Here is a 23101-nt window from a genome sequence, read left to right on the forward strand (position 1 = left end):
CCCCGCAACTGCGACCCTTCTCGCTCTGGAGCTCTTATTAGAGCCCACCGGAGAGTTGGGTAGTCGGGATTGGGGCGCTGCTGGGCTAATTCTGCCCCCAGAACGCTCGATCTGGGGTTCTTTGGGGTGCAGCGGCACTCCTGCTGCTTCCCCCCCCCTTGCAGAGTCGGGTCGCCTCAAAGCTCGAGACGGACCCCGCCGGACTGCGCTGGCGCTGAACCGGAAGCCCCGTATAACAACTTAATAAATAATAATAACAACTGCCATACATTTTTAGTCTGTTGGGAAAAGTGGGAAACCTCCCCATTGTCTCTTTCCTCACAAATCCTGTTGTCACAGTGGCCGGAGTGGACTACTTCAGAGTAACGACGCTACGCAGCTCTGCATTTTATTCTTTTATTGGTGCTGCGTATTTACAGTGCTCAAGTCATTGCTATTTACACGGAGCGATGTTGTCAGTCGGTTTCAGAACCTCCTAATGGCTTTTGGCGCGTCTTTCTCCAACACAAAAGCTTTGGCAGACCCATCCTCTTGCCCCTCCTCTTCCTGCGTAATTCTGGAGTTGGGGGGATGGGTCTTCCCCCCTTACTTGCCCCTTCCTGTCCCACCTGGGACCCTGGCTCCTCTACCTTGCCTGAGCCTCGGACACGACTTCCTGCTTCCCCACTGGAATCGGAACTCTCCCTGCTTTCCCCTTTGCTCGGGGACGGGCTTGAACTCAGGAGGGGAGGGACTTCGCGATATCCCCTGTCCCTCACATCCACCCCCCTCCCAAGCTCTCCTTCACCCCTCCCCAGGCCCCCCCCATGTGTCGGTGACGACTGGAAGCCTAAAAACTCGGTGCTCTCCGAGCCCGTTGGTGTGAACACCTCCCCCCAGTCCTGCGAGCCCCCCCCTTCCGCCTGGGAGGACGGGAATCCCAAAAAGTCCGTGGCGTCAGAGCTGGTGGGGGTAAAAATGTTTTGCCAATCTGCTCCTTCCTCTGACTGGGTGGATCTTGGCGACACCCATACCTCATCCTCTGGTTCCTCAAACTCCGCTTCCCAGCGCCATGGTGAGCTGTTCTCCCGTGCCTCCTCCTCCTCCCCCTCCCTTTCCATGTGCCAGGGCTTGGGTCTGTGGGGAAAGAGGGCGTGAAATTCTTCCACCAAGAATTCCTCCTGTATCTGAGTGGCGGGAACCCATTCATTCTGGGACGGTGGAGCATCCTCCCATGCCATGAGGTACTCCAGGCCCCCCACCCCCCACCTTGAATCCAGGATGGCCGTGGCCTCATTGAGTTGCTCCCTGCTTTCCCTCTCCCCCCCTCCCTCGGGGGTTTGTTCGCTGTCTCTGAGCCTGCTGCTTTCCCTGTACGGCGACAGCAGCGATCTATGAAACACTGGATGCACCCTCATGTCCTCTGGCAGTGCCAGCCTGTATGCCACCGGGTTGACCTGTTGCGTGACCGTGAAGGGGCCCAGCCATTTGGGTGCCAGCTTTTTGCACCTCCCTCTGGTGGGAAGGCCCTCCGAGGACAACCACACCTTGTCCCCCACCCTGATGACCTCCCCTTGTCGCCTGTGGCGATCTGCCCCCTTTTTGTACGCTTCCTTGGCCCTCTCCAAGTGTTCTCTGAGCTGCTGGTGCACCGTCTCCAGTTCCTCTGCCCAATCCTCAGCCTGTGGGCCCTCCTCCTCCTCCTCCCTCTCCCTCTCTGGGAAAGATCTGAGGTCGCGCCCGTAATTGGCCTTAAAGGGCGACACCCCTGTGGAGACGTGCACTGCATTGTTGTAGGCAAATTCTGCTAGTGGCAAGCGATCCACCCAGTCCGTTTGCCGCTGGCTGACGTAGCATCTCAGGTACTGCTGCAGAATGGCGTTGACCCTCTCCGCTTGTCCGTTGGTCTGCGGGTGTCTAGCCGTCGACAAGCTGACCTCCACCTGCAGGAGGTTCATGAGCCGCCGCCAGAACCTGGAAACAAATTGGCGGCCACGATCCGAAATAACCCTTAAAGGTAATCCATGCAGTCTGAAAATGTGATCAACAAACAGTTTGGCTGTCTCTTCTGCCGAGACTGCCCTGGCACACGGTATAAAGTGACACATTTTGGACATGAGGTCCACCACCACCAACACTGCAGTCTTACCCCTGGACGAAGGCAGATCTGTGATGAAGTCCATGGACACCACTTCCCACGGCCTGTGTGGTGTGGCTAAGGGCTCCAGCAACCCTGGTGGCGCTGCTCTGACCACCTTCGCCCGCTGGCAGGTGGTACAGCCCCTTACATAGTCTCGAACATCTTCCCTCACCCCTGGCCACCAGAAGTGTCTCATGACTAGGTGAGTGGTCTTGTCCCTTCCAAAATGCCCCGCTGTAGGGTTGTCGTGCATCTGCTTGAGGACCGTACGTCGAAGCTGGGTGGTGGGTAGGTACAGCGCACCCTTGTAGAAAAGCAGCCCTCTGCGTTCTGCAAAGTCTTTTGCCTGCTCCCTCCCCCCTCTCAGTTCTCTGAAGATGCGGTTGGCAAATTCATCCGCTGCCGTCAGTGCTGTGAGTTCTGCCTCGCTCACCACTGCTGCTCCGCAGGACCATGCCGACGGGGGGAAAATGTGCCTTGGGGCTGGTGGCGCCTCCTCCTCCATGTACTCTGGCTTGCGGGAGAGGGCATCCGCCCTGACATTCTGCTCTCCTGGGATGTAGTGTATGGAGAAGTTGAAGTTCGAGAAGAACTCCGCCCACCGTATCTGCCGCTGGTTGAGCACCCTGGCAGTTCTCCAGAACTCCAGGTTCTTGTGGTCTGTGCACACCTGGATGGGGTGCTTGGCGCCCACCAGGAAGTGTCTCCAGTGCTGGAACGCCGCGTGGATCGCAAGAAGTTCCCGATCAAAAACTGTGTAGTTTCGCTCGGGCTGGGTCAACTTCCTGGAGAAGAAGGCACAGGGTCTCCACTCTCTGTTGGCGTCCAGTTGCAACAAAATGGCGCCCACAGCCTTATCAGAAGCATCTGTTTCAATGCGTAGGGGCGCGTCCTGAACCACGTGGAACAGGTTCTGGTCTGAGGCGAACACCCTCTTGAGGCTTTCGAACGCTGCTTGCGCCTCTGGTGTCCACCTGAACTTCTGCTTGCCTCTCAGGCAGTCAGTGATGGGAGCCGTAACTCGAGAGAAGTTCTTGATGAACTTCCTGTAGAAGTTGGCAAAGCCTAGTAGGCGTTGGGCATCTTTGCGCGTCCTGGGGCTGTGCCAGTCCAGGATGGTCTGCACCTTGTCCTTGTCCATTGCCAGCCCCTTGTCTGACAGCTTGTAGCCCAGGAAGTCCACCTCCTTGGTGTGAAACTTGCACTTCTCCAGCTTCACATACAGGTGGTTCTCCTTCAGGCGCTGTAACACCTCCCTGACGTCCTTCACGTGCTGCACTGGGTCGTTGGAGTAAATAAGGATGTCATCCAGAAAGACCAAGCATTTCCTGAAGAGTAGGGACCCCAGGACGTGGTGCATGAAGGCCTGGAAGCATGCTGAGCCCCCTTGCAACCCGAAGGGCATCACCAGATATTCAAAAGAGCCCAGAGGCGTGAACATCGTGGTTTTCCACTCATCGCCTTCCCGGATCCTGATCAAGTTGTACGCCCCCCTCAGGTCTAGCTTGGTGAAAATCTTGCCTCTGCGTGCCGCTGTCAGGAGATCATCCACTCTGGGCATGGGGAAAGCCACTGGCTCTGTCACCGAATTCAGCCGTCTAAAATCCACCACAAGACGGCGCTGTTGCGTGTCTTTCTTGTCCACCCAGAAGACCGGGCTGCCCCCTGCTGCCTTGCTTTCTCTGATGAACCCCCGCTTGAGGTTCTTGTCGATAAAAGCGCGCAGATCCTCCAGTTCCTGGTCTGACATGGCGTACAGCTTGGCTGGGGGTATAGTTGCCCCTGGCACCAGGTTGATCTGGCAGTCAAAAGGCCTGTGTGGGGGCAGGTGGTCGGACTCCGCTTCACTGAAGACCTCCTGCAGGTCCCAGTATGGTTTGGGTATCGCCTCACCCCCTTTGACGTGCATGGTGGCCACCGTGGCTATCGGAGGCCCCTCCCCTGGTTGGTGCTGCATGCAATGTTCCAGGCAAAAGTCCGATCCAAAAGTGATGCATCTCTGATGCCAACTTATGGAGGGGTCGTGGCGCGCCAGCCAGCTCATGCCCAAAACGATTGGGGGGTCTGAGATGGTGGTGACGTTGAATGCCAGTGTCTCTGAGTGCCTTCCAACCGTCATTCTCATGGGGGGGGTTTGATGAGTGATGGCCCCTCCCAGCAGCTCTCTGCCGTCAATGGTTGCCACGTGCAGAGGAAAATCCAGCTGCAGAAGCTGGATCTGGTGCTCTTCTGCAAAGTTTCTCGAGAAGAAGTTGGCTGAGGCACCACTGTCAATTAGGGCGAGGACCGTCAATGGATAGCCATTTGGGAGCGTGAGCGTCACTTCTAGAACCACTCCTGCTCTGGGAGGGGTGGGCTGGCTCTGCTCCTCTCTGTGCGGGTGGGTGGGCTGGGGCTGTTGTCTGCTGACTGTGCCTGGCTGCCGCCCCTTGTCTCCTGCAGCCAGGCTTTCCCGTTTCCCTGCTGTGGTGCTGCGTCAGTGGGGGAGGGCACAACCGTTCCCGCCTTTCCTTGCCACTCCCTGCGATGTGGGCAGTCTCTGACGAGATGCTGGGGGGAGTTGCAGAGAAAGCAATTCCCACCCCTTCCCTCCTTGCGTCTTGGCGCCGCTGGGGTTTGAAAAGCCCGCGCGCGCGCGCTATCAATCTGCATGGGTTCCTGGTCCTGACTGGCCCCAGGCGTGGCTTGAAAGGGTTGTTGAGGGAGTGGCTTCTCCTGCGACCGTGGGAACCAAGCCCGCTTTGCGCGCGTTGCTTGCTTGTCGCTCCATCTGGATTCCTGCCTCACCCCCACCGCCAGAGCCGCTTTGCTCAGTTGATCCATATTACTGGGCTTTGGACCTCTCGAGAGCTCATCCTTCACCTCCTCATGCAACCCCAAGTAAAACGCCGCTTGCATTGGGGCAGACTCCAGATCCCACCCCAATCTGTGCACCAGCATGGTGAATTTCGCCCAATACGCGCGAACTGTCATATTTCCTTGGCGTAAATTATGAAGTTCCTCCTTAGTCTGGTCCATATGACTATCGGACGAATACATCGTTTTCAAACCTTCTAGAAATAGTTTGACATTCTTCATGCAAGGATTCCTTGTTGCAATTAACGGTCTTAGCCACTCCCTGGCCGCCCCTGTAAGGTGCTCCACAATAAACGCTACTCTGTGCTCATCATCAGGGAACTCATCGTGGTGCAGCTCAAGAGCATACACAATCTCAGTCTCAAAGCCCTGAAACTCCTTCGGGTCTCCATTGAACTTGCTTACTAGGGTCCCGGCTCTCCTTCCTGGCAGCACTTGGACTTGGGGTGCCCCTCCCGCCTTGTTTTTCTCTGCATCCAGCTTGTTTTGGAGGTCTACCGCCACCGCCCTTAAATGCTGCTCTTTTTCCTGGAGCTCTCTCACCTGTTCCGCAAGTTGTAGCCGGTCGTCCTGGACCTTCTTAGTCTCCTCTTTAGCTGCCTTCAATTCTCCCTGCGCCTGCAGCGACAGCTGTTGCAGTTCTAGCTGGGCTTGCTCAGCGATCTGCCGCCACTTCTCCGCCTCTGACACGCTCATCCCGGCAACTCCAAAGTAGCCCAAAAATGATTAGGAGGTTGCTGTCACAGTGGCCGGAGTGGACTACTTCAGAGTAACGACGCTACGCAGCTCTGCATTTTATTCTTTTATTGGTGCTGCGTATTTACAGTGCTCAAGTCATTGCTATTTACACGGAGCGATGTTGTCAGTCGGTTTCAGAACCTCCTAATGGCTTTTGGCGCGTCTTTCTCCAACACAAAAGCTTTGGCAGACCCATCCTCTTGCCCCTCCTCTTCCTGCGTAATTCTGGAGTTGGGGGGATGGGTCTTCCCCCCTTACTTGCCCCTTCCTGTCCCACCTGGGACCCTGGCTCCTCTACCTTGCCTGAGCCTCGGACACGACTTCCTGCTTCCCCACTGGAATCGGAACTCTCCCTGCTTTCCCCTTTGCTCGGGGACGGGCTTGAACTCAGGAGGGGAGGGACTTCGCGATATCCCCTGTCCCTCACACCTGTCTTAAGGGCACATTCAAGATATGAACAGGTTGTGAGCCTGTGACCTGTGATGTAGATCCAGGAATTAGTTATAATAACAAACGAGTGGCCAGGATGCCAATTAATCCAATCAGCTAACCTGCCAGACAGGAGGAAACAACACACCCATATTTCTGCTCCTTCTCTGATGTATTAAGGGGGTGGTCTGGGCTACAGCCCTTCTGTGATGCATTCTGTGATGTATTTATGATGCTTCTGGGGGCGGGCAATTTCAAATGTCTATATAAGGGCTTGCACGCCTGTGCTCGATGTCCCTCCCCTATCCTGTGTGTTTGGGGGGAGCACCCTGTTGCAACAGCTTAAAAAAAAACCAGGGTTACTAGCTGCTTTGCTTCTCAATATTCTCAGGTTGGCCTCTGTTATTTTCTCCTACCAATAGAGAACCTAAAAAGAGGACTCTATATGGGCTCTACATAGCGTGCTCTGGTCCATGGGGTCACGAAGAGTCGGACACGACTAAACAACAAGAAGAACAATATGGGCTCTTGGATACCCCATAAAGGGAAAAGAGCAGTCCCCCCTTATAACACTATTGTATATTAGCATTAAAAGCATGCATAAGAAAGTATTACTCATTCATTATGAAAATATGATTTATTTATTTTGAACTGCACCACGCTGGCTTCTGGCATCCTGTTGTTTAGTCGTGTCCGACTCTTCGTGACCCCATGGACCATAGCACGCCAGGCACTCCTGTCTTCCACTGCCTCCCACAGTTTGGTCAGACTCATGTTTGTAGCTTCGAGAACACTGTCCAACCATCTCATCCTCTGTCGTCCCCTTCTCCTAGTACTCTCCATATTTCCCAACATCAGGGTCTTTTCCAGGGAGTCTTCTCTTCTCATGAGGTGGCCAAAGTATTGGAGCCTCAGCTTCAGGATCTGTCCTTCCAGTAAGCACTCAGGGCTGATTTCCTGAAGAATGGATAGGTTTGATCTTCTTGCAGTCCATGGGACTCTCAAGAGTCTCCTCCAGCACCAGAATTCAAAAGCATCAATTCTTCAGCGATCAGCCTACTTACCTTTTCTCTCTTGCAGGCGACAGAATGATGCTGGCAAGACCTCCTGATCCGTCTTTTCATGGGGGCAGAAGGGAAGCAGCGGCTGTGGAACCAGATCAGGTCAGGGGAAGCTGCCTTGTAGGGACAGAGGCTGAGGGGTGAAGCAATGTCATGGATGGGTTGGGCACAGAGGAATGGTGGGAGGAAGCAGCCGGGGAACCAGGAAAGGAAGATGGCTCAGAGCCCAAGGAGTGGAGGTGGAGGAAGGATGAGCAGTCAGAGGAAGAGGGAGAAGCCTGGGAAGAAGAGGTGTCAGAAGCTGAAGGGCTAACAGGGCTTAGTGAGCTGGGAGACTCTGTGGCAGAATGCAGTGCAGAATCAGAGGCAGAAGAGGAAGGAGGTGAGTGGAAGGAGGGTGCTGGAGAGGCAGAGGTGAGAGGGTATTATTTATACCCCGCCCATCTGGCCGGGTTCCCCCAGCCACTCTGGGCGGCTTCCAACAAAATCTTAAAATACAGAAATCCATCAAACATTAAAAGCTTCCCTAAACAGGGCTGCCTTGAGATGCCTTCTAAAGGTCTGGTAATTGTTATTCTCTTTGACCACTGGTGGGAGGGCATTCCACAGGGTGGGCGCCACTACCGAGAAGGCCCTCTGACTGGTTCCCTGTAACTTGGCTTCTCATAGTGAGGGAACCGCCAGAAGACCCTCGGTGCTGGACCTCACTGTCCGGGCAGAATGATGGGGGAGGAGACGCTCCTTCTGGTATACTGGACCGAGACCGTTTAGGGCTTTAAAGGTCAGCACCAACACTTTGAACTGTGCTCGGAAACGTACTGGGAGCCAATGTAGGTCTTTCAGGACCGGTGTTATGTGGTCTCGGCGGCCGCTCCCAATCACCAGTCTAGCTGCCGCATTCTGGGTTAGTTGTAGTTTCCAGGTCACCTTCAAAGGTAGCCCCATGTAGAGCGCATTGCAGTAGTCCAAGCGAGAGATAACTACAGCATGCACCACTCTGGCGAGACAGTCCGCAGGCAGGTAGGATCTCAGTCTGCGTACCAGATGGAGCTGATAAACAGCTGCCCTGGACACAGAATTGACTTGCACCTCCATGGACAGCTGTGAGTCCAAAATGACTCCCAGGCTGCGCACCTGGTCCTTTAGGGGCACAGTTACCCCATTCAGGACCAGGGAGTCCTCCACACCCGCTCGCCTCCTATCCCCCAAGAACAGTACTTCTGTCTTGTCAGGATTCAACCTCAATCTGTTAGCCGCCATCCATCCTCCAACCGCCTCCAGGCACTCACACAGGACCTTCACTGGTTCTGATTTAAAAGATAGAGCTGGGTATCATCCGCATACTGATGAACACCCAGCCCAAACCCGCTGATAATCTCTCCCAGCGGCTGCATGTAGATGTTAAAAAGCATGGGGTAGAGGACAGAACCCTGAGGCACCCTACAAGTGAGAGGCCAGGGGTTTGAACACTCATCGCCCACCACCACTTTCTGAACACGGCCCAGGAGGAAGGTGCGGAACCACTGTATGACAGTGCCCCCAGCTCCCAACCCCTCTAGACGGTCCAGAAGGATGTTATGGTCGATGGTGTCAAAAGCCGCTGAGAGATCCAGCAGGACCAGGAAACAGCTCTCACCTTTGTCCCTAACCCGCCAGAGATCATCGACCAGTGCGACCAGGGCAGTTTCAGTCCCATGATGAGGCCTGAATCCCAACTGGAAGGGATCCAAATGGTCCGCTTCTTCCAGGCGTGCCTGGAGTTGTTCAGCAACCACTCGCTTGATCACCTTGTCCAGGAAACTCAGCCAAGTCCGAGAATATCATGTTCTTGCTAAGAAAGTCCAGCTGTGAACTGTGGGATTTCCTGCCCAGATAACTCTGTGACACCAGCCTTCTGAATATCGCCAGTAGGATTCATCTGTAGTTGTAGTTTTCATGGAATCCTAGAGTTGAAAGGGACCCCAAGGGTCATCAAGTCCAACCCCATGCATTGCAGGAATCTCAGCTAGATCATCCAAGACAGATGGCCATCCAAACTAGGCTTCTTTTATTTCTATATTCATCACTGAATGCTAAAATAGGCTTCTAAACTTTGGACATTCCACAACCAACAGTGGCCTCGATTCACCTAACCAGCCCCATCTGCTGCAAAATGAGGCCTGCCCCCCATTCCTCCCCCTCTCCATGACCCCATGACCCCCTTGAATTTGGCTCTAGGGCACTGAGAGGGAATTCCCCAGAACAGGACATGAGGAGAGGAGAAAGTGGATCCTTCCATTTGGGGAAGTGGATTGCTTGCGTAGGCAGAGTGACTTGGAAAACACAAGGAGGAGTACCACCTATTTGCACAAAGACAAACACCCATAATTAAAATGCAGAATAAAAGAATTCCATTAAAGCGTTAAAATAAACATCCATAATAAAAATGTGCAGCAAAGCAATCCAATTGAAACAACACAGCAATTAAGAGGAAGGAAACAACAGAGCATTGTGTAGCAGATCATATTTCTGCTGTCTCAGAGAAGGACATTTCCCTTTTTCTTTTAGGGTCCAGTGTGCTTTGATTTTTTTTTTTTTTTTTTTTTTTTAATAATTTTTATTCAATTTCCAATTTATCCGATTAAAATAATAAAAAAAAACATTCTTTTATACACAACATTATAAATTTTCATCTAACATTTTGCTCTGCCGAGCTACGACTTCCCCCCCTCCCTTCATGCGGGTTTCTTGTTTACTACATTTTTGCAGTTCCTTTTTGACTGTTTGGTCAATTCATAGGATTTATTTCAATCCTGCAAGTGTTTTTAAAGATCTACAGTTTTTCTCCATATAATCCACATATTTACTCCAGTCTTTTTGAAACCTTGTCTCCCCCTGGTCGCGGATCTTGCAAGTCATCCTTGCGAGTTCAGCATAGTCCATCATTTTAATCTGCCACTCCTCAATCGTTGGAATTTCTTGTAATTTCCATTTTTGGGCTAACAAAGTCCTAGCCGCGGTTGTCGCATACATAAACAATACTTGATCTTCTTTTCTAATCTCTCCTCCCATTATTCCTAGTAAAAATGCTTCAGGTTTTTTTGGGAAAGTATATCTAAACATCTTTTTCAACTCATTATATAACATCTCCCAAAATCTTTTTACCTTATCGCATGTCCACCACATATGATAAAATTCACCATCTCTCTCTTTACATTTCCAGCAAGTTTTGTCACTCATTCTATACATTTTGGCTAATTTAACTGGTGTTAAATACCATCTGTACATCATCTTATACACATTTTCTTTCAAAGCAGTACATGCTGTAAATCTCAACGTTTGAGTCCATAATTTCAACCACGCGTCATAATCAATATTGTGCCCAAAATCTTTTGCCCACTTGATCATCACTTCTTTTGTCAACTCATCCTTCGTATACCATTCTAATAACAAATTGTACATTTTTGACAGAAGCTTTGTTTTGCCTTCTAGCACTTCTATTTGGAATTTGGACCTTTTATCCTCAAAACCTATTTTCCTGTCTTCCCTAAGAACATCATTTATTTGATGGTATTGAATCCATCCTGTTAAAACTCCTTTAATTTCTTCATAGGGTTTAAGTCTCCATCTTTTATCAGTTCTTATCAAAATTTCCTCATAAGTGGCCCACCTCCCCTCCATATTTACTTTCTTCACTGTTAATACCTCTGCTGGTGAAACCCACCATGGTTTTTTGGTCTCTAACAGCATTTTATTTCTTTCCCACACCTCGTACAGAGATCTTCTTATCACATGATTGGTAAACCCAGTATGAGACTTCTTTTTGTCATAACATAAATATGCATGCCACCCAAATCTATTGTTAAAACCTTCCAAATCTAGCAGGTCAGTATTTTTCAACGTTATCCACTCTTTAATCCAACACATACAAGACGCTTCATAATAAAGTCTTAAATCTGGCAGGGAGAAACCACCTCTTTCTTTTCTGTCTACCAAGATTTTATGTTTTATTCTAGGTTTTTTCCCCTGCCAGAGAAATCTTGACAAAATCTTTTGCCATTCTTGAAATTGTCTTGTACCCTTCACCACAGGTATAGTTTGAAATAAGAATAACATTTTAGGTAAGATATTCATCTTAATTGCTGCTATTCTTCCTAAGAATGACATGTTCATATTAGTCCATCTTTCCAGGTCTTTCTTTATTTCTCTCCATACTGGTTCATAATTATCACTATATAAATTAATGTTCTTTGCTGTCATCCATATTCCAAGGTATTTTACTTTTTTTGCCACATCAAACCCATATTTTAGATGTAACTCTTGCTTTTCCTCTTTCGTCATATTCATTGCCATCACCTTTGTTTTCTGTCTATTTAATTTAAATCCTGCTAATTGTCCAAATTTCTCAATTTCTTCTATAGCCGCTGCAACACTTTCATTAGGATTTTCTAGAGTTAAGACCAAATCATCCGCGAAGGCTTTCACTTTAAATTGCTTTGCACCTACTTTAATTCCTCTAATAGTTGGAAGATCTCTTAATCTATTCAGTAGTACTTCCAGGACCATGATGAATAATAAAGGGGATAAGGGACACCCCTGTCTAGTTCCTTTTGTGATGTCAAAATATTCCGTTAATGTGTTATTAATTATCAATCTTGCTTTTTGTTCTGAATATATTGCCTCAATCCCATTCAAAAAAGAGTCTTTGCCAACCATTGATTCCAGATTTTTCTTCATAAACTGCCAAGATATATTGTCAAATGCTTTCTCTGCATCCACAAACATTAATACTGCTGGCTTATCTATCTTGGTTTCCAGATATTCTATTACATCTATTATATGTCTGACGTTGTCCTTTAACTGTCTACCAGGAAGAAAACCAGCTTGATCCTTATATATCATTTCCTTCAAAACTTCTTTCAATCTCTTGGACATAATGTCTGCAAACAGCTTATAATCGTTGTTCAATAAAGAAATTGGTCTATAATTTCTGACTTCTAATCCATCCGCTCCTGGTTTTGGAATCAATGTAATATACGCTTCCTTCCATGTATTTGGGATCTTTCCTCCTGCAAGAATATCATTCATCACTTCTTCTAAAATCGGTATCAGCTGTCCGTTTAAAACTTTATAATATTTTGCTGATAATCCATCTGGTCCTGGGGCTTTTCCTACTTTCATTCTCGATATTGCCTGATGTACTTCTTGCCTTGTTATCCTATTATTGAGTTTCTTTCTTTCCTCTTCTGGGATTTGTTTCAATCCATGTTTGCTTAAATAATCACTGATCTTCTTCTCCTCTTCTTTCTTTTTACAATACAACTCTTTGTAAAACTTTTGAAAGGCTTTCTTTATTTCCTTTGGCTCCTCAGTCACTTTTCCTTCCATATTTATCTTCACTATCATATTTTGATTTTGACGTTTCCTTAATTGCCATGCCAATAATTTTCCTGTTTTGTTCGCTGATTCAAAATTTTTTTGTCTCATCTGCTTTATTTTCCATTCTATCTCCTGACTGATCAACATAGAGAATTGTGTCTGTAACATCTTTATGTTATGTTTGATTTGTTGATTCTCTGGTTTATCTATCAGGTTTTTCTCATTTTCCATGAGGCACTTCAGGATTTCCTCCTTCTTCTTTTCTTTCTTTCGTTTCAGGAAACTGTTTTGCTGTATTAGAAAGCCTCTCATTACTGCTTTACTTGCATCCCATACCATATCAAGTCCAGTGTCTTTATGTAGATTCCAATGAAAATAATCTTTCAGGATATTCTTAGCTTTTACTACCACCTCTTTATCTTCGAAAAGCTCCTCATTCATTCTCCACCTAAAGGAATTCTGATCTTTGCTTTTCATTTCCATAAATATTGAATTGTGATCTGATAGTGTTCGTGGTATTATCTCTATTTTACTCACCCTGGGTACTAGTTCCTTGGAGATCCATATATGATCTATTCTTCCAGAACTTTGATTTGGTTCTGAAAAGAATGTAAACTGTTTAAGCGTAGGATGCTTTAACCTCCAAATATCCACTAGGCCCAGGTTTTCTACCAATTCAAAGAAGGATTTTGGTAACTTGCCTTCATTCTTCCTTTTCTTTGTCCTGTCCAATTCTGGTACTGTCACTCCATTGAAATCACCCATAAGCACTATCTTTTGGTCCATATACTCTGCTAACCTTTCTTCCAAATTCTTGTAAAATTCCGCGTTGTTTTCATTCGGTGCATAAATTCCCACCACCAACATTTTTTCTCCTTGGGTCGATATTTGGACCGCTATCACTCTTCCTTCTTCATCTTTAAACATCAGATTTGGGTCCAATTTATCTTTTATGTACAAAACCACTCCTCTCTTTTTATTTTCTACTGAATTTATAAATTCTTTACCCAACCTTTTATTTCTAAGAATATAATTGTGTTTTTTCGCCACATGTGTTTCCTGAAGACAGATTATATCCAAATTTTTCTTCTTCAAAATATGATCAATTTTATTTCTTTTCACTTTATTATTCAATCCATGTACATTCCAAGTATGTATCTTCAATGATGCCATTTTACTTCCTAATATCAGGAAGATAGGATTTTATCTAGTCTTGGTCGGGTTCTTTACTTAAATCTTTATCTTCTTCCTCTTCTTCACTCTCTGACTCTTTATCCTCTTCCTCTTTTTCCTGTTCTTCTTCTTCTGATTTCTCTTCCTCTCCTTCTTTTTTCTTTCTTCTCCTTCTTTGTGGTTTTGGTTCTTCTTCCTCTTCTGCAGTCGCTTCAGCTAGGATAACCAGGTCTGGGCTCAGCTCTCCCAAGAATTTTTCGTACTTTCTCAAGAATTTCCCAATGTCATGCATACTTGTCAGCACATGTCTTTTCTCTTTATAAAAAAACATTATTCCTTCGGGGTATTCCCATCTATGCTGGATTCCATTTTTCCTAAGCAGGGCCACCATTGCTTTATAATTGTCACGTTTTTTCAAAAATCTTCCAGGAATTTCTTTAAACACGATTATAGGCTTGCCTCCGATGATTAGCTTGTTGGTGAAGCTCAAACTTAAAATCTCATTTTTCATCTCCATTGTATTGAGAACCACCACGCAATCACCAGGTGCTTTCCTTGCCTTGGCCTTTGCTGATTTTACCTTAATTCTGAATACATTCACAATTGTCTGGCTCACTTCTTCATCCGTCTTTCCCATCCATTTCGCCAATTCGGCAATTATCCTTGACTTAATATCTTCTCCCGATTCTTCAGGGATACCCCTTAATTTCAAATTCAATTGCCTTTGCTTCATTTCAATTAATGCCAAATTATCAAGCATTTGTTCATGTGCCCGGTCCATTTTCTTCATACTATCTTTCACTTTGTCAGTCTCTTTTTTAACCTCCTTTACCTCCTTTTGGGTCTTCTTGATTGTTTCTTCCATTGTTTTGGATCTCACCGACAAATCTTTTATTTGAGTTGATAATTCTCCCACAGCTCCTTCAATCTTCTTATCGATCTCTCCCAATTTTTTATCCATTCGTTGTTCACTGTGTTTAAATTCATCTTTAATTTTTTGCCATAGAGCTTCTAAATCCTTGACTTCTTCTTGCTTTGAACCTCTTCTATCTTTTGGTGTGCTTGCTGCCTTCCTTTCTTCTTTACCAGCCATTCTTCTACAAAAAAACAGGAAAGAGGGGAAATTCCCCTCTTCACCACTAGGGGGACCAGTATTAATAAATTCCTACAGTTAACCTGCAATAACCCAACCACCCCCAGATGGCGCTGTAATAAATTCCAATACCTAGAATCAACAGTTATTCCGTCTGCCACTGGGTGGATTACTCTGAAACCTCAAGTCTTTCCAGTACTTTTCCACTCCCAGAGACAGAGAACCAGCAGTTTCTAGTTACATTAAATCAAACCCTTCTAGCAAGTTCCTTCTTTATCCCTCCAGCAGTCAAAGCACCCTTGAAACCTGAAACAAAGAAACCAAGTCTCGCAACTCTTCAGCCACTTATAGGCTTAATCCACAGTTCGCTCCAAAAACCCAAAAAAAAGAAAGAGAAAAGAAGCCAAATACTTCAGCCACTTGTAGGCTTAATCCAAATAAGGGAGAATCCCAGATCCGCAGTTCCCCAGCAATAAACCCCTCTTCAGCCACTTGCTGGCTTAATCCAAAGTCGACCCCCCCTTTCCAGCCTCTCAGCTGGTGGGAAACGTTTTTACTTTGTTCTTAATTATAGCAAAGAAAAAAAAAAGGGCAGCCTCCGTCTTTCTCCCCTTCGGTGCTGCAGCGATACAAGCAAAGCACTCAGGCAACTCAAAGCTCCTCTGCATTCAGGGCTAGAGCGCAGAAAATATAAAGTTCCCAGATCGCTTGCAGTTCCACCCCCAGGAAAGGGACAAGGTAACAATATAAAAGCTCTAAGCAATTCTTTTCCACCCTCAAAAAATTGCCTTGTTACAATGTAATCAAGGACTTCTGAAAAACTCACTCCGCAGGCAAACAGTTTCACTTTCCGTCGCTCAGCTCCTACGATCACTTCTCTGCGCCATTTTTCCCCGCTGTTGGGACGGACTCCCTTTTTGCGCCCCACAGCTTCATCAATCCGATTGTTAACTTCAATCCAGAATTTATTTCAGCCTTCTTTATTCCTCAGATTAATTATAATTTAAGGAAGCTTGCTGCTTACCATCGGAAGCCAGAGACTGCACTTAACGGAGTCAGTGGTCTCTCCCCCTTCGCGCCCGCAGCTCAATCCTTCTCCCGGCTCCCACGCAGTAAAAACCGGGTGAAGGAGAGCACGCAGGGCGCTGCTGGGTGCCACGACACTCAGGGTAACCCCCCCTGAGGTTTTTGAGGTCCGCGGAGCCTTCGCGTGACCTCTAAAGGCTCCGTTAAGTTCGGGATTCCCCGGAGGGCTATCCCGCGCTTCCTTCGATGGCCGCAGCTCACCGGAAGTCTCCAGTGTGCTTTGAAGATGTCGCTGTTCCTTTCACGGACGAGGAATGGGCATTGCTGGATCCTGACCAGAGAGCTCTGCATAAGGACGTCATGGAGGAGAATCGTGGGATCGTGGCCTCTCTTGGTAAGGCTCCCTGTGGGATTGTAATATCTGCCTGGAAATTAAACAAAATACCTCTATGCTACAGCTCCAAGACTTCAAACAATCCTTTCCTGGTCTGATTGTTGCATGCTTTGAAATGCAGAAAACCCACCTGTGCACAATTGATGTTAGTGTGCACAGGAAATTGATTCCAAACAGCCTTTAGCCGCTTTTAAGTGGGGAACTGTGCAAAGCTGTGATCTGCTTTCACCTTAAATGTGAATGAAAAACACTTTTTACTCTATTATTTTTATAGGTAAAATTTCCCTAAGGGTTCAGTAAGAAAATCAAACTTGCCACTTTCTGATCTTCTGCTCCGGTGGTGAAAACACTGAGAATACCATAATTAAAAGATGTTCACATCAATTACCATTAGCCCTTCTGCCCCTTCAAGGATATGAAAGACTAGACTAAATCCAGCACTAAATCCCACACTCTGCCAGCCTCCTCACATAGCTGCCACTTTTTCCCTTTTCTCGCGAGGAAGCCTATTCAGCATAAGGGAAAATCCCTTTAAAAAAGGGATAACTTGGCAGCTATGCCTCCTCACCGCTCTGCCGGCACCCTCCCCTTTCCCATTAAGCCCGGGGAAGGTTTGGGAGCGGTGGGCAGGCTGTTCGCTGTTCCCCTGCGCTCAGAATATTTTTTTTCTTTTTTTCCTGCTCTAAAATTTAGGTGCGTGTTATGGTCCAAAAATATTCCCCGATCTTTCTTCTAATTTCTTCATAACTGTAGCCTTGTTCAGTTAATACTACTATTTTACATGGCTTTCTGGGTGACCAGTCAACTCTTTGTACCATTCCTATAAATTTATTATGTTCTACAAACAGACTGAATGAAAGAACACAAAAAACAACCAACTTGATAGCAATCACATAACACACTGACGAAAGTCAACCTCAGCAAGCTTCCTTTTTCTTGTTATTTGGCTATAAAGTTTGATAGAATATGGGTAATTTAACAAACTTTGTTGGATTGCATTCTTGACTAAATTATCTTTCCATTGATATATAATGTTTATGATATTACTCCAAAAGAAGTGGTGTTATGAGCCACCAAACCTCTGAAATACACTTTTTCCCAAAAGGCTTCCACAATTTGACCACTACTCTATATCAAACAAAGCAACATTCAACAACCCATGTGAATCTCACAATGAATATTTTGGTTAATGACAAACAACAAAGGTAATGAACACACACCCAACTCCCTTCATTTCTTCTCCATTTGTTCCTGAGGTGTTAACCCGTTATTGTCTCCATTGCAGATTGTGATGAATTAGAAATCGAGAACAAGGGTGAACATGACAAAATCCCCAGAGAGGAGAAGCCATGTAAAAATTTGGAGTGTGGAGAGAGCTGCAGTCAGAGCTCCCATTCCACTTCCCAACAAAGAATTATCATTGGAAAGAAACTCTATCAGTCTGTGGAATGTGGAAAAAGCTTCCGTCGGAGCACCGATCTCACTATCCATCAAAGACTTCATACAGGGGAGAAACCCTATCAATGTGTGGAATGTGGAAAGAGCTTCAGTAAGAGCGCCCATCTCACTTCCCATCAAAGAATTCATACAGGGGAGAAACCTTATCAGTGCGTTGAATGTGGAAAGAGCTTCAGTTGGAGCACCCATCTCACTTCCCATCAAAGAATACATACAAGGGAGAAACCCTATCAATGTGCGGAATGTGGAAAGAGCTTCAGTAAGAGCTCCCATCTCACTTCCCATCAAAGAATTCATACAGGGGAGAAACCCTATCAGTGTGTGGAATGTGGGAAGAGCTTCAGGAAGAGCTTCCATCTGACTTCCCATCGGAGAATTCATACAGGGGAGAAACCCTATCAGTGTGTGGAATGTGCAAAAAGCTTCAGGAAGAGCTCCTCTCTCAGTTCCCATCGAAGAATTCATACAGGGGAAAAACCCTACCAATGTCCGGAATGTGGAAAGAGCTTCAGTAAAAACCACAATCTCACTTCCCATCAAAGAATTCATACAGGGGAGAAACCCTATCAGTGTGGGGAATGTGGAAAGAGCTTTAGTCAGAGTAGCCATCTCACTTCCCATCAAAGAATTCATACAGGGGAGAAACCCTATCAGTGTGTGCAATGTGGAAAGAGCTTCAGTAAGAGCTCCTCTCTCACTTCCCATCAAATAATTCATTCAAAGGTCGGAAAAACCATTATACAGCTTTAGGAGCCTGTCAAATAGGCACCTTTTTAACCAGACCTTTGGCTGATTGACATCTAATGCCCTTTTAAAATGCGGTGCGGAGGGGGTTTACAGATGTTTATTTCGTGTTTTTATGTTGTGTTTTTATGTTCTAACAGTCCTGAGACGGTTAAGCCAACTCATAATAATAATAATAATAATAATAATAATAATAATAATAATAATATATTATTTATACCCCGCCCATCTGGCTGGGTTTCCCCAGCCACTTTGAGCGGCTTCCAACAGAAAAATAAAACACAGTAATCTATTAAACATTAAACGACTCCCTGAACAGGGCTGCCTTCAGATGTCTTCTAAAAGTCTGGTAGTTGTTTTTCTCTTTGACATCTGATTGGAGGGCGTTCCACAGGGCGCCGCCACTACCAAGAAGGTCCTCTGCCTAGTTCCCTGCAACTTGGCTTCTCGCAATGAGGGAACCACCAGAAGGCCCTCGGTGCTGGACCTCAGTGTTGGGGAAAACTATGGAGGTGGAGACGCTCCTTCAGGTATACTGGACCGAAGCCACTTAGGGCTTTAAAGGTCAGCACCAACACTTTGAATTGTGCTCGGAAACGTACTGGGAGCCAATGTAGATCTTTCAAGACCGGTGTTATGTGGTCTCGGCAGCCACTCCCAGTCACCAGTCTAGCTGCCACATTCTGGATTAGTTGTAGTTAAAGGCCTAGGGGGTCTTTGCCCCCCCCCAATAATATATTTGAGGGGGCCACCCTCCAAGTTGGTAGGCACTCTCATTCAAATGGCATGCATGCACCACAGCACATGATTGATTATGCGAGGAGGGGCTTCCTAAACCCCTTCTATATTTTATTCAAGTGGAACCCCTGGTATAAGTTGGTATAGAAATTAATTAAATGCATAAATAAAATAAGACCATCTTTGTCACCTTCATTTGCACATGTTTGCCAATATTCTTATTAATTATCATTTTAAAAAATTTATGTGCCCTTCATCTGAAGATTTCACAGTGTTTCACCACATAAACATGCAGGTTGAAAGCCTGGCTTTCTCAAAAACAAGTCAAGCCAGAGAAATCTCTCTTTTTCTTTTCTTTTCTTTTGAATGGAGTTACAACCTTTGTTGATCAGCGGACTGCTGTGGAAATAGTGCATCTCGATTTCAGTAAGGCTTTTGACAAAGTCGCCTGTGACATTTATGTAAGGAAGCTGGTAAAATGTGGGCTGAATGAGGTAACTGTTAGGCGGATTTGACTGACTGAACCCAAAGAGGACTCCTTCGTGGTTCCTCATCATCCTGGGGGGAAAGTGACAAGAGGGGTGCTGCAGGGTCTGTCCTGGGCCCGTTGTTGTTCAACATCTTTATAAATGACTTGGATGAAGGAACTGAGGGGATGCTCATCACATTTGCAGACATCACCAAACGGGGAGCGGAGGCCAATGTGGCAGAAGGCAGAATCAGATCAAGGGCAGGAATAAAAAGTAAAGGCAAAAGGTACCCCTGACAGTTAAGTCCAGTCGCGGACGACGCTGGGGTTGCAGAGCTCATTTCACCCTATAGGCCAAGGGAGCCAGCGTTTGTCCGCAGACAGCGTCCGGGGCATGTGGCCAGCATGACTTAAGCCGCTTCTGGCGAACCAGAGCAGTGCACAGAAACGTCGTTTACCTTCCCGCTTGGAGCAGTACCTATTTATCTACTTGCACTTTGACTTGCTTTCAAACTGCTAGTTGGGCAGGAGCTGAGACTGAACCACGGGAGGTCACCCCATCGCGGGGATTTGAACCCCACCTAGAATACTGTCTTCAATTCTGGGCACCACACTTTAAGTATCTTATATTTTGTTTGCCTGGGGAAATCAAAAAGGTGGGGTAACACAATCCATATTCCTTTTATAACACGTGACCAATGTTGCAAGAATCCACCCAGCACTATGGGGAATTGTTTTGTGATCTTTTAGACTAATCAATTGAAACTTTAATATATGCCAGGATGAAAGTCTGCAATTCCATAATGACAAATTACAGTAATTGCTGTTTACTCTTGTAACCATTGCTTTCTTTAAAATTATCTTTTGTAGCATGAAGAAAAATCAAAGTAAAATTTTTTTAAAGGAGGTGGGGAAATCATGTGTACTATTTCATTAATCTTCTTGTATGTGTTGAGTGTTATTTGGAGACTGTAACTCCCAGTAATTTCACATTATCTATTGTGTTTCTGTGTGTTCAGCACACATGATTGTAGGTGAGACTGAATAAAACACTTCCTAGGAAATTCCCTTTGACTGCTTCTGTATTCTTTCAAATGTGACTTCACTGACAGATGAGAACAATTCATATTTATTGCTGACAAATCATACCATCGTCATCTCATAAATCTAAACCCCAACTAAACCCTGCGCTTAACATGCTCAGCTGCTTTCTTCACATTTCTTAGGTGGAAATAACTGATAATGAAAAGGAGGAAGGGAGATAGAGCCTTTCCCTCAACCTTTGGGGATCTGGGGGGCTTCCTTTCAGCCCTTAGTCCTGCTTCTGAAAGCTTGGCAGATGTGGAGTATTTGCTCACACACCGCCATGACTTTAAAATCAATCTTTAAAAAAAATTAGATAGATAGATAGATATAACTTTATTGTTATTCTACATAGTACAACGAAATTAGATGCCATCCCATGAAAACAAAAAAACCCAAACATTTTAAAATGGTATTACAGTGCTAAAAAGGCTCAAGAAAGCAATTCCTATGGTAGTTGGCATTTTAGCAAGCCCAATGCCACTCTGCCCACTGTCTCACTCCCAGCTAGCTAATCTGGAAAGCTGTCCTGTCATTTCTGTAAAGACTTCAGTGTCCCTTGAATTCGCAATTCAGCATTCTTGGAAGGGGAAATGGCATACTTTTGTATATTAGCAGAAAAAGCATGCATAAGAATTATTAGACAGAAAAGGTATTACTCATTTATTATGAGAATAGGATTTATTTATTTTGAACTTTGCTTGGTTCCTCCTTGGTAGCCAGTGCAATTGTTTCAGCAGTCGGAGACCTCAGAACCTGCTACCTTGAGGGACATCTAACGCAGGGACACAGGTGGCGCTGCGGTCTAAACCACAATGCCTAGGTCGACGGTTCAAATCCCCACAACGGGGTGAGCTCCCGTTGCTTGGTCCCTGCTCCTGCCAACCTAGCAGTTTGAAAGCACGTCAAAGTGCAAGTAGATAAATAGGTACCGCTCCGGAGGGAAGGTAAACGGTGTATCCGTGCGCTGCTCTGGTTCGCCAGAAGCGGCTTAGTCATGCTGGCCACATGACCTGGAAGCTGTCTGTGGACAAACGTCAGCTCCCTCGGCCTATAGAGCGAGATGAGCGCTGCAACCCCAGAGTCGTCCACGACTGAACCTAATAAAAACAAAAATAAATAAATTTATATAAAAAAAGAAAAGCAGATGGGTGAAGAAGACAAGCAGGGTGCAGTGTCTGAGCACCCCAACATGCTAAAGGAACAGCAAAGGTGCTTGGCAGTGGGACACAGTCCCTTGGAAGGTGGTGGACTCTCCTTCCTTGGAGGTTTGTAAGCAGAGGTTGGGTGGGCATCTGCCATGGATGCTTTAGCTGGGATCCTTGCATTGCAGGGGGCAGGACTAGATGACCCTCGGGGTCCCTTCCAACCCTACAGTTCTGTGATTCATCCACCAAGGGTGCTGATTTTGCTGCAGGACATGCAACCATAAAACAGGAGCTTTATTTCTCCAGTTTTGAAAAGGTGAATTTTAAATCAGTGTTGTTTCTAGTGAACATTCCTCCTGCTCTGCTGGTTTGCTGAAGATTCATCCTGATTAGCCTGCGGGGCCTTCCTGTTAATCATTCATTCATTCTAAGGGCATTTCCTCGCCACTTTCCTTATAAAAAGCCATTAAAAGATGAAGGATTTGTTGTACTAAGGCAACTAAGAGCTTTGAGCCACTTTAATTGTGCAGATTTGCATTTCTGCTCTCTGCTGAGATCCCTTTGCAAAAGAGCTAGTGGCAGCCTAGAATCATAGAATCATAGAGTTGGAAGAGACCACAAGGGCCATCCAGTCCACCCCCCTGCCAAGCAGGAAACACCATCAAAGCATTCTTGACAGATAGCTGTCAAGCCTCTGCTTAAAGACCTCCAAAGGAGGAGACTCCACCACACTCCTTGGCAGCAAATTCCACTGCTGAACAGCTCTTACTGTCAGGAAGTTCTTCCTAATGTTTAGGTGGAATCTTCTTTCTTGAAGTTTGAATCCATTGCTCCGTGTCCGCTTCTCTGGAGCAGCAGAAAACAACCTTTCTCCCTCCTCTATAGAGTCTATATGACATCCTTTTATATATTTGAACATGGCTATCATATCACCCCTTAACCTTCTCTTCTCCAGGCTAAACATACCCAGCTCCCTAAGCCGTTCCTCATAAGGCATTGTTTCCAAGCATCTTTTAATGGTTTTTTATAAGGAAAGTGGTGAGGAAATGCCCTTAGAATGAATGAATGATTAACAGGAAGGCCCCGCAGGCTAATCAGGATGAATGTTCAGCAAACCAGCAGAGCAGGAGGAACGTTCAACAACCAGGTTGTCTGGAGGAGACCTGGGAGTCAGCAAAGGCCATTTTGCTTGCAAATTGCCTGGTTTTGCTCAG

The 23101-nt window shown here is 46.3% G+C and overlaps 1 protein-coding gene across 1 annotated transcript in view; it reads left to right on the top strand.

Annotated features, from left to right (window-relative positions):
• Positions 1-23101, top strand: part of LOC118085583 (zinc finger protein 721-like) — an 83807-nt gene that overhangs the window by 48596 nt on the left and 12110 nt on the right. Inside the window, exons 6-7 of the mRNA XM_060274075.1 lie at positions 17708-18428; positions 20561-20563. Of these exons, the coding sequence (XP_060130058.1) occupies positions 17708-18428; positions 20561-20563 (724 nt within the window). The remainder of the gene's footprint in view (positions 1-17707; positions 18429-20560; positions 20564-23101) is intronic.

This window comes from Zootoca vivipara, chromosome 4 (assembly GCF_963506605.1).
Source record: "Zootoca vivipara chromosome 4, rZooViv1.1, whole genome shotgun sequence".
Taxonomy (NCBI): domain Eukaryota; kingdom Metazoa; phylum Chordata; class Lepidosauria; order Squamata; family Lacertidae; genus Zootoca; species Zootoca vivipara.